Source organism: Mandrillus leucophaeus, unplaced genomic scaffold (genome assembly GCF_000951045.1).
Source record: "Mandrillus leucophaeus isolate KB7577 unplaced genomic scaffold, Mleu.le_1.0 Scaffold353, whole genome shotgun sequence".
In the NCBI taxonomy this organism is placed as follows: Eukaryota; Metazoa; Chordata; class Mammalia; order Primates; family Cercopithecidae; genus Mandrillus; species Mandrillus leucophaeus.
In genome coordinates this window covers 2,164,656-2,177,528 of record NW_012103732.1, presented here as the reverse complement: position 1 = coordinate 2,177,528, position 12,873 = coordinate 2,164,656, and the positions used below count along the sequence as shown (strand labels likewise).

General features: G+C 38.0%; 1 protein-coding gene across 4 annotated transcripts in view; it reads right to left on the bottom strand.

Moving 5' to 3' along the window:
* MCTP1 (multiple C2 domains, transmembrane 1) overlaps positions 1–11,871 on the bottom strand; it is a 409,939-nt gene extending 398,068 nt beyond the window's left edge. For 2 of the 4 annotated variants that reach the window (XM_011989444.1, XM_011989446.1), the window contains exons 1-2: positions 11,430–11,871; positions 10,982–10,984 (exon numbers count right to left, since the gene is read on the bottom strand). In XM_011989444.1, the coding sequence (XP_011844834.1) occupies positions 10,982–10,984; positions 11,430–11,486 (60 nt within the window). In that variant the 5' untranslated portion in view covers positions 11,487–11,871. The remainder of the gene's footprint in view (positions 1–10,981; positions 10,985–11,429) is intronic. The other 2 variants (XM_011989445.1, XM_011989447.1) reach the window with 1 other exon arrangement.
* Between the last annotated feature and the right edge of the window lie 1,002 nt (positions 11,872–12,873).

Below are 12,873 nucleotides of genomic sequence, written 5' to 3'. Positions count from 1 at the left end.
GTGCTGCCAGCAGCTTGGAAATTACAAACTTTAGAAACCACAACAGGGCAAGAACTATCTTCCTGTTCTCTGTGGTGGAGTCTGGCTTTTTCACGCCCTTGTCAAGGCACTCAGTTGTTACCTAGGTTCTCTCCTTACCCATCCACCAGCACCAGGTCCATGGAAGGTCTACTAGGCCACAGTCCCAGGCCACATCTGCTGTCAGGCTACCCTGAGCCCAGCTTGCCTCTCACCCTCTGAGGAAGGAGCAGGAGCTGGAGTATTGCTGCTGGCAGTGTCCCTGCTTTCTGCAGCCTCAGCACGGCTGGCCCTGCGGCAACTTGAGTGCTACACCTGCTCCAGCCTGCTCTAGTTCTCTTCTTCTTTGTCAATGGAGTTCCAATTCTGCAGTACAGATTGGGGGATACCTTTATGGCGCTCCAAACCTCTCAGCAACCACAGCCACTCTGATTCCTTCATAATTGTTCTCAACACTCTGAGAACTGTTTCAAACCCAGTCCATTTAAAACCATTCTGGATGCTGGTCCGGTTCCTCTCAGCAAAGCCCAGTGTGGTCTGATCCAAATCCAAGCACGACTCCTGTCTCCTTTGCCTTGGGAAGTTGCCCTGAACTGCCTTGGCCCAGAGAGCGATACTCAGGAACTCACCAACTACCTACCAGGCTTTGACCACGTGTGAGATTGGGGCAGACTATCTAGAGAGAGGATTACAAAGGCAGGCCCAGCTGCGGCTTGGTGAATTCATCCCGAAGTAGTTCTATTCCCTAAGAGGGAATGCAGAAGTAGGAACCACAAAGTTTAAGAGGCAGATAAAGCTCATTCTGACCTTAATTAGGGACTATGTGGGAGGGGCTGATTTTGTTAAGGTGGTTGGGAGAGTTGGGAGATGAGGCTGGCATCTCTCAGTGGGGAGGTGGCAATGTATTGGTTCGAGGGAAGCTCCATGGGATTAGGGTACCATGGGATGAACCTATTCCTAAGATGTGGAAGCAGGAAATCAGAGCCAAGCCAAATGGACTGGAACAAAGGGGAAGCGAGAGGAAGGGAGCTTATCCCTGGAGAGAAATGTTGAACAAAGCAGATCTGAGCAGCAATTCACATACAGAGCATACTCGTGAAGCAGCAATTCACATACAGAGCATACTCGTGGCCACGGGGATCCTCAGCTAACCTGGGCATACCTGCGACACCAGATCTGGAGCTTGAGGCAGCACGTGCAGCCCACGAACTGCTGTCTGAGGTACCAGCTGGCTTGGTAGTCGTTGATTAGGAGACAGGCTGGATCAGAATCTCCTGGAGACTTTTGGTGCTGCTAGATGCTGTGCTGGGTACTTTACATACATTTTCTCTAATCCTCACAAACTTTCAAACAGCAGAGAAACCAAAAGTAACTCTACATATCCTTGGTCTCAGCTTAAAAGTCACTTTCTCAGAGAGGACATCTCTGAGCCAAAAAATACAAGTTAACTTCCCCTTTTATTCTCTATATCATTTTCTACTTTTGCTGATGTCCCTCAGTACAGCTTATAATTTGATATATCATGAGTGATATTCATGATGATTTGTTAACAAACATTGGGTCCATTTCTCCTCCATAGTTTCTGGGGGGCACAAGCTCTTAAAAATATTTTTGTGTCCCTGAATGCAAGGGGCGAAATGCAGTGAAATAATCAGTGCATTGCATGTAAGCATAGAGATCTTGTAGACTGAAAGTTTCACTCTGTGAAACTGTGGCCACTGCACAGACTAATGTATCTAAGAACCAGAATGGCATTCATACTCACGTAAATGAGACTGTCTTAAATACAACTTAACACTGACTAGAGTTTTGTTAAAATCTGGCAATCACATGATAGGGATAAGTGATATATTTTACTTCTCTGCTAGGCTTCCAAGAAAACAATAGGTAGATATATATGCATGTAAAAGTCCATCTAGAGGAATTTTAATAGATCCATGAAAAAAATAAGTTTTCCTTTAGAGTAAACAAGTTTAACTGTTATACAGGATTCTTAACTATTAGATTTCTCAGACTCTAATATGAAACAATATCAATTTTCCTGTGTGTGTGTATGGGTGGGTGGTTGGGAGTTTGTTGGCAAACTGATGCTAAAGCATATTTGGCTTTGGTTCTGGAAGAACCAATGTACCCCATCTCCTATCTAGAGAGTTTGACAAGTTGCTCCTGTGTTTCAGTAAAACCAGGATCAAGAAACATTCTGTTGGCTCTGGAGTAGAGTAAGTCCTACCCTCTTAACCCTAATTGGATAAACACTAAACAAAAAAAATTACATAAGGCTGGGGGAATATAAACAAGAGCAAACAAGAGCTTGTAAAGATTCCAATAAACCACTCTACTAGTCACATTCACCCTACACAGTACAAGCTTTTTCAATTTTTGCCCAAGACTGTCTCACATGAATTGATGGCTCTACAGACCATTAGACTAGTGTTGGCTTGAATTATGATCATGTGAAAAAGGCTTGTGCATTGATCATGTGAAAATATTGGCAGCACAAAGGGGCCAATATTATACTCTGCATCTAGACCTATGGTTACTAGTTCCAAAGAAGATGTTTTCATTCTCATTTTAGGAAGAGGAAACTAAAACCCACAGAGGTCAAATAATATTCTCAAAGTCACAATGTATGTTTGGAGCTAGATTCAACTTCAACTGTTCTAGCTCCAAATTTGGGCTCTGCTTAGCAACTTTCTTTTTTTTTTTTTTTGGAGATGGAGTCTCACTCTGTTGGCCAGGCTGGAGTGCAGTGGCACGATCTCAGCTCACTGCAAGCTACACCTCCCGGGTTCATGCCATTCTCCTGCCTCAACCTCCCGATTAGCTGGGACTACAGGCACCTGCCATCACGCCGGGCTAATTGTTTGTATTTTTAGTAGAGACGGGGTTTCACCGTGTTAGCCAGGATGGTCTTGATCTCCTGCCCTCGTGATCCGCCCGCCTTGGCCTCCCAAAGCGCATTTAGCAACTATTTTCACTGGAGGCATGGAGGACCTTTTTCTCAAGCCCTGTGCCACATGGTCCACTTTGCTCCTTGTTACAGCTCATCACACTAGCCCATGGTCACAATGAAGTTTGCAGGGCCTTCTTCCAGCAGCCCAGCTAGCCTGTACAGCTGATTGTTCTCTTTTTTTTAGGGAGTTAGTCTTAATTTTCTTTCAGTCTTGGGCATAGGCAGGACCATGTCCACAATGTGGCACTTGCCAAAGCTATTCTTTGGTTAGCAGAATCTCAGCTTCCTCACCTCATTAGACTTCTCTCATCCAGACTCCAGTTTCAACTTCTCTTTGCTGCTGAGGCTTGGCTGGGAGCCTCTGGCTTAGGATTAAGGGTACCCATTCATTGCTGCATTTTGTGACTGTTCTCCCTTGACACCGTCCCCCACCATCTCCTCAACCTTACTGAGTATGGAGTGGGGAAGTGACTGATTGCACCCTGACTAGACTCCCAGCATAGGGTGTTCTGAGAGTTCACCTATGTCTTTCCAAGCGGTTATGCCCATACTCAAAAGGTTTCCCCAAGATATGGAAGAAGACAGTGCTAGAATGTGGGAGCACACTAGATATGCTACAAAAAGGTAAAGTTGAAAGGGAATGGCAGGAATATGGAACACGCAGGAGCTCAGGTGCCTCCCTTCAGTGTTTCCTCGTTGATGCCCTGGTTGTTGGCATCATCAGACCCTCTCCTTGAAGTCTTTTCTTGGTGCCCCAGGTTTTCTTAACTTGAAATGTGCATTAGAATTACCTGGGCTTTTCTGAAAATTTACATTCTTGCTCACGCCTATAATCCCAGCACTTTGGGAGGCTGAGGCAGGTGGATCACGAGGTCAGGAGTTCAAGACCAGGCTGGCCAACATAGTGAAACCCCGTCTCTACTAAAAATACAAAAAAAAAAAAAAATTAGTCGGACATGGTGGCAGGTGCCTGAAATCCCAGCTACTTGGGAGGCTGAGGCAGGAGAATCGCTTGAACCTGGGAGGTGGAGCTTGCAATGAGCGGAGATTATGCCACTGCACTCCAGCCTTGGGGACAGAGTGAGACTCCATCTCAAAAAAGTAAAATAAAAAGAGGGAAAAAAAATACGTTCTTGGGCTCTACCCATGACCTAATGATTGAGAATCTCTCAGGTGTAGGCCTGGGTACATGTAGTTTGAGCAAGATTCCCTGGTGAATCTGCTTCACCATGCAGCTGAAGAATCGCTCTCCTGTAAGGTGAAGGCCAAGCCCCTTAGCACCGTCCACTTGAAGGTGTAGAGGACTGAGCACTTTGAAGTGCTGCTGCTTGGGTGTGGCCACCCAACTTCTGGAGGGGCCACCAAGAGAGGGCTGGCAACTCCTAGGGCATTACTACTTTGATGATAAAGGCATAATATACTGTTTAGTAATCGATGGCCATTTATTTTGCTAACCGATTTGGATAGGTGTATACATTTTTAGTAATACAATGAATTGTATTTATGAAGTTTGAACATGCGTTTATTTTTAGGATCTGGAAAGTTGGAGCAGGTAGAGAGGTATAACCAATCTTAGATGTGTGCAAGTGGTTAAATGTGGACCTATCTGTGTGATTACAAGTATATCTGCAGTGCCAAGTGAATAAAAATGAAGGCAAACTTTCAGATATGAGGGGAAGCTTCCAGGTAGAATCTGTGGTTCTACCTAGGGCATAAAATATGTCCTTCCAAAAAATATGGCTCAAAAAAATGTTCGTGGCCAAAAGGAAATTAGGTCAAGCGTAGATCGATTTATACTGTGCACAATTAACATTTTAATAAGCAGGAAAAATGAATGCAGAATTTAAATACTAAATTCAGATAGGGATACTCATGTTGACTGATGCTGTAAAAAGATTGCAGAGCTACATGACAGCAACCCCACACCCAGCTTGGCTCTGTCAGGAGCTGGCTATATAATTTTAGACAAGTCATTTAATTTGCCTGTGGCAGAATATTTTTTATTTGCAAAATGAGAGGGTTGAGTTAGTTGATCTCTAAGGCACCTTGTACTATGAACATTTTGTAAATATGAATTATATACTATTCATATATGAGTCCATATTGATAATGACTCAACTTCTGTTTGCTGCTGGATGGATGGATGGATGGATGGACAGATACATGAATGGCTAGATGGATGGATGCATGAATATTATCAATATTCATATAAATATTTCCTATTCATACACTATTCATATTCATACACTATTCATATTCAATTAAACATTATTCATATGAATTATACACTATTCAGGGTAAAGAAAGAGATCATGGACATTTTACAGCTGGTACAACACTTTGAACTGCTTTGACTCATTGAACTGAACTTTTAAAATCAAAGTGATGTTTGGTTTTTAGTTAACTTTCTCCTTAATTTTGGTTTGTAAAACTTCAATTAAAATTGTAAAATGTAAAAATAATCTCTCATGAAAACCTGCACAAATAATAGATACAATGAGGCAGAGGTCACAATATAATGGGAAGAATATATTAATGTGGCAAATATAGTTTTCAGTCCTTAATTTCTGAAAAAATTAATGTCTGATATGTAAAAACACCCAAATGGAGACGCTGCCCTTTGTTTTAAAGCTCCTGCCATGTGGTCTAAAACCTGGGTATATTTTAACCTTATTTAGTTAGATTTGATGAGATAATTTTATGTAAAAATTTTATCTTTGTTTCTTCCCCTTAGAAAACTTTGAACAATAACTTTCTTAACACTTTCTCACAAAAGTGACTATTGCCATTATCAGTGGCTTCCTAGTGGTAATGTGGATACTTTTGGAATTGTTACATGACTTTCAGAAACTCTTGAATGTTCATATGCTGTGTGATTTTTCAATAATTTAAAACCAGTAATAAGGCTACAGAGGCTTCTTCTGTCTGGTGTGTTAATGATTCTTTGCAGCTATTTACACATTTAAAGTACAGTGATCCCTTTATTTTCAGGAAATATGTTAGAACACCCCCAGTGGATGCCTGAAACAGAGAATTGTACTGAACCCTATATATGCTATTTCTTTCTATACATGTATACCTATGATAAAGTTTAACTTATAAATTAGGCCCAGTAAGAGATAATAGTAACAATAATAAAATAGAAAAATTATAATGTTATATTATAATAAAAGTTATATGAATATGGCCTCTGTCTCTGTCTCTCAAAATATCATACAGTACTACGGGTAACTGAGACCTTGAAACGCAAAACTGCAGATAAAGGGTCAACGAGTACTGTACACACTTGCCATGAAACATTCATTCGTTTGCATTAAGCATAACATTTTTCAAACTCTAGACATGAGTTTAGTGAAAATTTTCCAGGTGGATTAAACTTAGAAGTAATTGTTTCAGAATTGATTTCAAGATTCACAGGAACCATTGAGTTGAAAAACGAAAAAAGAGAAAAGGAATTCCTATATTGAAATAGTTCATAGACTGTTGGGAAATATGAGAGGGGTCAGAGAACGAGTCCTTCACTGTCGAACATTAAACCTGAGTCTCAGGCTGTAGTTATGTGGAGTTAAGGTTTCCAGTGGGCCAGGGTAATGCTGTCCACTGATTGTTGACTTGGAACATGCTATTTCTAAGTGAGGGAAATCACCACCAGAAAACAGTGAGCCACAGGAATCAAATGTATTTCAAATAACACAAGGCCTCTGTACATAAAGGAATAGAATGTCCTCAAACTGTGAAAATATGCTATTTTGTTTAGAGGTGGGGGAAAATCTATATGATAATTGTTTTTTTTTCTTTTTTCTTTTTGTTTTTAATGACTCCTTTGGGTCAAAGCCAAATGTGTAATTTTCCCAGTAGAGTTGTTTCCATTGTCTAAAGCTTTTGATCCTGTTTAGTTGTGCTTGATCAAGTATTTTTACAGGAAAATATTCTCTGTATTCCCTCCCTGCCTTGTAAACTTGAAACAATAACATCTTAATACTATCTCTGAAACTTGCAGAATTTCCTAACTCAAGCCTTTAGTCACCTTCCTTATTTTGGAAATGATCACTCACAATTGACTAATTGTGCCAAATAAATTTTGATTCCCAGACTTCTTATTTGAGTTCTCTGATAAAATATTGTGGGGAAAAAAGCTGCCATTCCAAAATGGAAAGAAATGCTATGCACTTTTGTAAACAAGTATTGAAAAATGATCTTAAAAATACCTTTCTTTTTTGATATTTTGCCATAATTGTTTCTTCTGCATCTTGGTTATTTTCTTCATAATAAATTAATTATAAAATAGTCAAAGTTTAACCATTCTCATTAACTTAGGTGTTCAAATTTATTTTGACCTTTTAATTTTATCGCACCTCTATCTGTCTCTCTTTTTCTCTGCGTATGAATAATGTGTATAAATATATATGTATGTATCTGCATACATTTAGCTTTTGAATCGATGAAGTAAATCAATTATGGTTCATTATATATAATTTTAAAAACTAATATGAAATAGAAGAAAGGCTTGTGGCAAGAAATGGCTTATAGCTGTGTTCATTCCACATTGAAAACTATCAGACAACAAAATATGAGATGAACTAAGGAAAACTCTTTCACATCTCATACATCATTCCTCTGGGCCCACATTTTCTAGTCTCGTCCCAATCCAGTATCAGGTACATGAGTCATGACTCAGAACAGATATGGGAACACCTTCATTTATCCCTACAATCCATCCATCCATCCATCCATCCATCCATCCATCCATCCATCCATCCATCCATCCATGTATCTGTCTATCCATCCATCCATCCATCCATGTATCTGCCCATCCATCTATCCATCCATCCATCCATCCATCCATCCATCCATCCATCCATCCATGTATCTCTCTATCCATCCATCCATCCATCCTGCCATCCATCCATTCATCCATCCATCCATCCATCCATGAATACATCCATCCCTCCATCTTGTTTGCAAGACCTGATAAAACAGGAAGGTTTGAAAGCCACCCAAGAATTTCAAAGATAATTTGTGGAGTCTCTAGGGAAAGCAAATCAAAATGGACCTGGTTGTATAACAGACCTAAACTTCTCCATTCTATAGTTTGTTCAATGTGCTCCTTCCCAAATAATGACTTTCACCAGGAAATGTTTAGGGAATGAACAGAAAAAAGACAGATGTGACATTAATCTTCTATCAAAACACAAAATTCCCTAAAGCTTTCCTGGGACTGTATCAGATAACTAAATATAGACTGAAAACTGTTTCTGCCCCACCTGCACATCAAAAACAACAATAAAAAAGGGAAATCTTTTGTATCATCACAGACTATGATCACCTAGGAGAGCTCTCAGTTATGTATGCTCATTCCAGACACATTTGTGTTAATAAAAGCCCCCATCTTACGTAAATTCCAAATAACTTCAGTATATTTCTGGCCCATAAAGGCCTGGGTTTCAATAAGAATAAGAATGTTGCAGTCATTAAAATGATTAAATGTAGTAACATTAAAAAGATGTATTTTCCTCTCTGTAGTACTTTATAGCAGTCATTTCAAGTTACTAAGACCAAGGGATTCTAATAGAAGGTGGCAGAGAATGTAGTTAAGTATCTTGGCTCTGAAGCCTGACTACCTAGGTTTAATTCTGGTTATTCTACTACTAATTGTGTGATGTCAGGAGTAAGTCACTTAATTTCCTTGTACTTCAGTTTCTCCATCATTAAAAGAAAATAATAATAATAATAATAATAGAACCCATACCTCATAAAGTTGCTGTAAAACAGATAGTTCATAAATAGTTATTATACAGTCTGACTTAAATGCTAGGCATTACTATTATTTTCATTTTGGAGAGAAATCCCTGTGGAGGGAGATTTGGAACTTGATTTGGTATATTTCAGTATGCTGTAAGTTGCTGTGAATAAATATTACTAATCCTATCCCACTAGTGAAATGACTCAAGCAAAGGGAGACTAAGTGACTAATTTGAGTATCTCAACTAAATTAAGATGGAATTAAAGCCCAACAAACCATCTCCATAGCTTTCCTACTTGGGTTTATCTCAGGGGGATATGCATTACAAATCTCAGCACTTATAACAACAGACTGTCCTGGTGAGTTCAAAATGCTTCATCTACCTTGATGTTCCCAGTATCACTAACATTTACTAAGCACCTATGGGAAGTATGGGACCGTCATCTAGCATCACAGTGTTTCCCTACTCTGTAGATAGAAAAACAAAATCAAAAGAAGACAAGGGCTTCATTGTCACTTCCAAAACTAGAGGTTTTCTCTGATATTACAAAGAAGTGTTGATTCTTCCCACTGCACTCCTTATAGCCCGGGGTTTTGTCACATAGACCACATGCTATCTCACTGCATTTATATTTAGCAAAGATTGTAAAAGATACATGCCTATTAATTCCATCTGTTTACCTTCATCTCCTAATGATCATGTAGTAGATTTCTATAGTTCTTGGAATCAAAGCAAACATGAACTTTATTACAAAGCAGAGCTAGGATTTATTCATAAGATAGCATGATGATAAATTCCACTTATCTCTTGAAACTATACATTGCAGCACAGGATATGAAGATAGCATACACTTTTCACAAGAGTTATATTTTTTATTAAAATAAATGGTGATCATGTTATGAATTTTTAGGCATAAAGAATAACTTTTATTAATATCACCAAAACAAGAAAACTTTTAATTGTCTTCTAAATCTTAAGAGTTAAGAGATTTTAAAGCAAAGTTTTATTTTCAAATCTATCATGTTCACTGGTATAGCAGAACATATGTCATTAACTTCTCTAATTGTGAAAAGTCATCTTTTTCTCTTCTCATAGCTCTGAAAAAGAGTACAGTTATATAAATATAAAATAGCAGTTCAATTCTAACAGAAAGGATTGGAAGTTCATTGGTTGTTTACATTTTTCTTTTTTCTTTTTCAAAGGTAAGCTTTGGAGAAATCTCTTTTTGCTAATCACTTTCAACAAATACAGTGTATCAAAACAATCTACCATACCACCTCCAGTTTTGAAAGATACAAAATCTACCACTGTCCTTTAAGCATTTGTACTTTTATGGCTCAATTCCCAGAGTAAAGATTTGGACACTTGTACTGTGGCAATAGCTAAGAAATTGCAAAAGTCAGATGTTACATTTTGATAATCACTCCACAAATCCATGCTCCATCAAACTAGACCAAACAGAGAATCCTTAGCCCACAAAACCTGCAAAGGAAGCAGTATTCTCCAATTTGGAATACCGTATTCTCCAATTTAAAATACTGCCTTCGAATATGTTTGGAAGTTGAAATAATTTCAATTTCTACTCCAAAGAAGAGGAGAATCATGACATACCTCCCATCAGCTCATTAACCCCTTGACCTTTGCAAAAACATGAATTATTGAATATATATCTAATGAAAAGTAATTTCCATGTTTTAGTTAGAATCTAGCAACTTTGCAGTGGTTATAATTTTGAATAGAAATGAAGCAATCGCCAAGCATGATAGTAAGTCAATTAAGAAGTACCAAAGTATTCATAATGCCAGCCATTAGCAGACACATTTTTGAAAACCTCAAGTCATTAATATCTTGCTCATTCAGTTATAGCTCTCGAAACCAAGGAATTTAAAGGCCTTAAATATGAGTATGCAAAGTTATGTGGATACCAAATACCACTTTAAACACTGATTTGATGTTATTTCTTCAACCAATATAAAGCCAAGACAATATTCCTGTGTCACCCCAATCTTTGAATTAGCTTTAAAAGCAAGCTTAAACAATTTGAAAAATAAACCTCTCATTCATTCTCTATCCACAGATTTCTCTAGCCACACAATTCGTATGACTGCCTCCAACAGCAATTGAGAAAGTAGGCAGTGATAAACAAACTCATACAATTTTAAAACAAACAGAATAATCAGAAGTTTCTAAGTATGCTTGCCTTTCACTTAAATGGAAAGCCAAATGTGAAGGGTCCAGAGGCTTTCACTAATTTTCCACTTTAAACTTTCTAATAATTACTAAGCCCACTTTTTATTTCAATAGAAAAATATAATTATTGAGCTATAATTATTCAAAGATAATCATATAAATCTGATACATGTTTCACCTTTAACTGAGATCATAGGGTAGCAAAAGAAATATAAGAAAATAAGAACCTGACAACTACTAAATCCTTTAAAAAAAAAAACAAACCAATATAAAGCTACTACAATGTTTCCATTTCTCAGGCACTATATTTTTCATTAAAAATGATCATAAAAGGAATATCAATGTATTATACTATGTATCTCACAAGTAGATTATACCGTAAATTAAAAATTATCTGTATTAGAATCCCAATGCAACCTTCAATACCCCGTGAGAAGGCATTTTTTCTAAGGTACAATCATATACCTAAACTGCCACATTAAGGCTGCCACAATCCAATGAGTAAACCAAAATACGTTACTTACCTTATTACAAATAAATGGCAAATTGCAGGCACTTTTCAGCTTGCAGCTGTCTAGCATAGTTGATTAGAAATGAACAAAACATCTTTCACTCCAGTGAGAGAACTGCATATTTAGACTTGCCTTTCTTCACTGAATACTGGCAAAAGGGGCTGTTCACCTCCAAGTGATAGCAACAGCCCTGCACGGAGCACTTGCTGCTCTGCACAGCAGCGACTTGGAATGAAAGTAAGAAGAACCCGTGATGTTTAAATAACGTAGCTTTAGATTCACAGGATATGACTCAACTCTCAAACCAGTAGGGGAAGAGTTTCCCATTGCAAAACTGTTAGTACAGATTACATAACAAACATCATATCTGGGGTCCTAAAATACTCACATTAAATATTAAAAACTTCACCTGCTAAATCAAACGTGCAGTTTTAGTAGCCAACCTCTTCCCCATGGCAAAAGCCACAACAGGAAATGAGAATAACAACACTGCACAAAGAAAACTAGTCTGCTTGTTCTCTGCAGTGAATTAATTTAATGTTATTAAGGGTGTGAGAACTTGCCAACATCTCCCAGAAAGACATGTAAAAAAAAAAGGAACACTTAAGTCACTAACATTCCCATCAGTATGAAAACAATTGTAGAAGAAAATTCTGTTTTAACATGCAAGAAGTGGCATGCTTTACTAACACAATAGAATCTCCTTCAGTAAGTAGAGAATGGAAATAGATCATGCTTTGCTGCTGCTGTTTCCCACAGAAATCCTTTCCGACGCTGTCATTACCTTGTGCTGCTAGCTCTGCCTACCTCACCAACTCAGAGTCCCCTTTTATTTGTTTTGTGAACCCTTCTAAAGGAACACGACTAATGATACAACTCCTCTAGTAAATGTGGCAATTTTACATGCTTTCTCCAGCACATGTTATACCTTAACCCTGAGTTGTAGTAAGCTTGATCAATATTGAGTTATTATATTTGGATACCTCGGTCAATAAATATTATAGACATAGATGCTTGGAGAAAAGTCTACTACATAAATTCACTTGCCATCAGCCTCTTCAAGGAAAAAAAGCTGAAAAAGTCCATGTTAATAACAGTAAGTAGGCTGAAACTAACTAGAACACAGCTGTTAGACATATAAAGTGAAGCATACATGTAATTTAAAATATTTTAGTAGTCACATTAAAAAAGTAAAGAAACATTAATTTTAATAACGGTTACCCTAGTATGTCTAAAACATCATCATTTCAACATGTCATAATTATAAAATTATTAAATGTTTTATCATTTTTGTACTAATGTTGGAGATCCAGGATATGTTTTGCACTCGTGTTACATTTCCACTGGAGCTAGCCATATGCAAGTGTTCAATAGCCACACATGGCTAGTGGCTACCATATTGAATAGCATAGGCCTGGGGTTCAAGGTTCATTTTCAGTCTTCAGGTGGTGGTTCA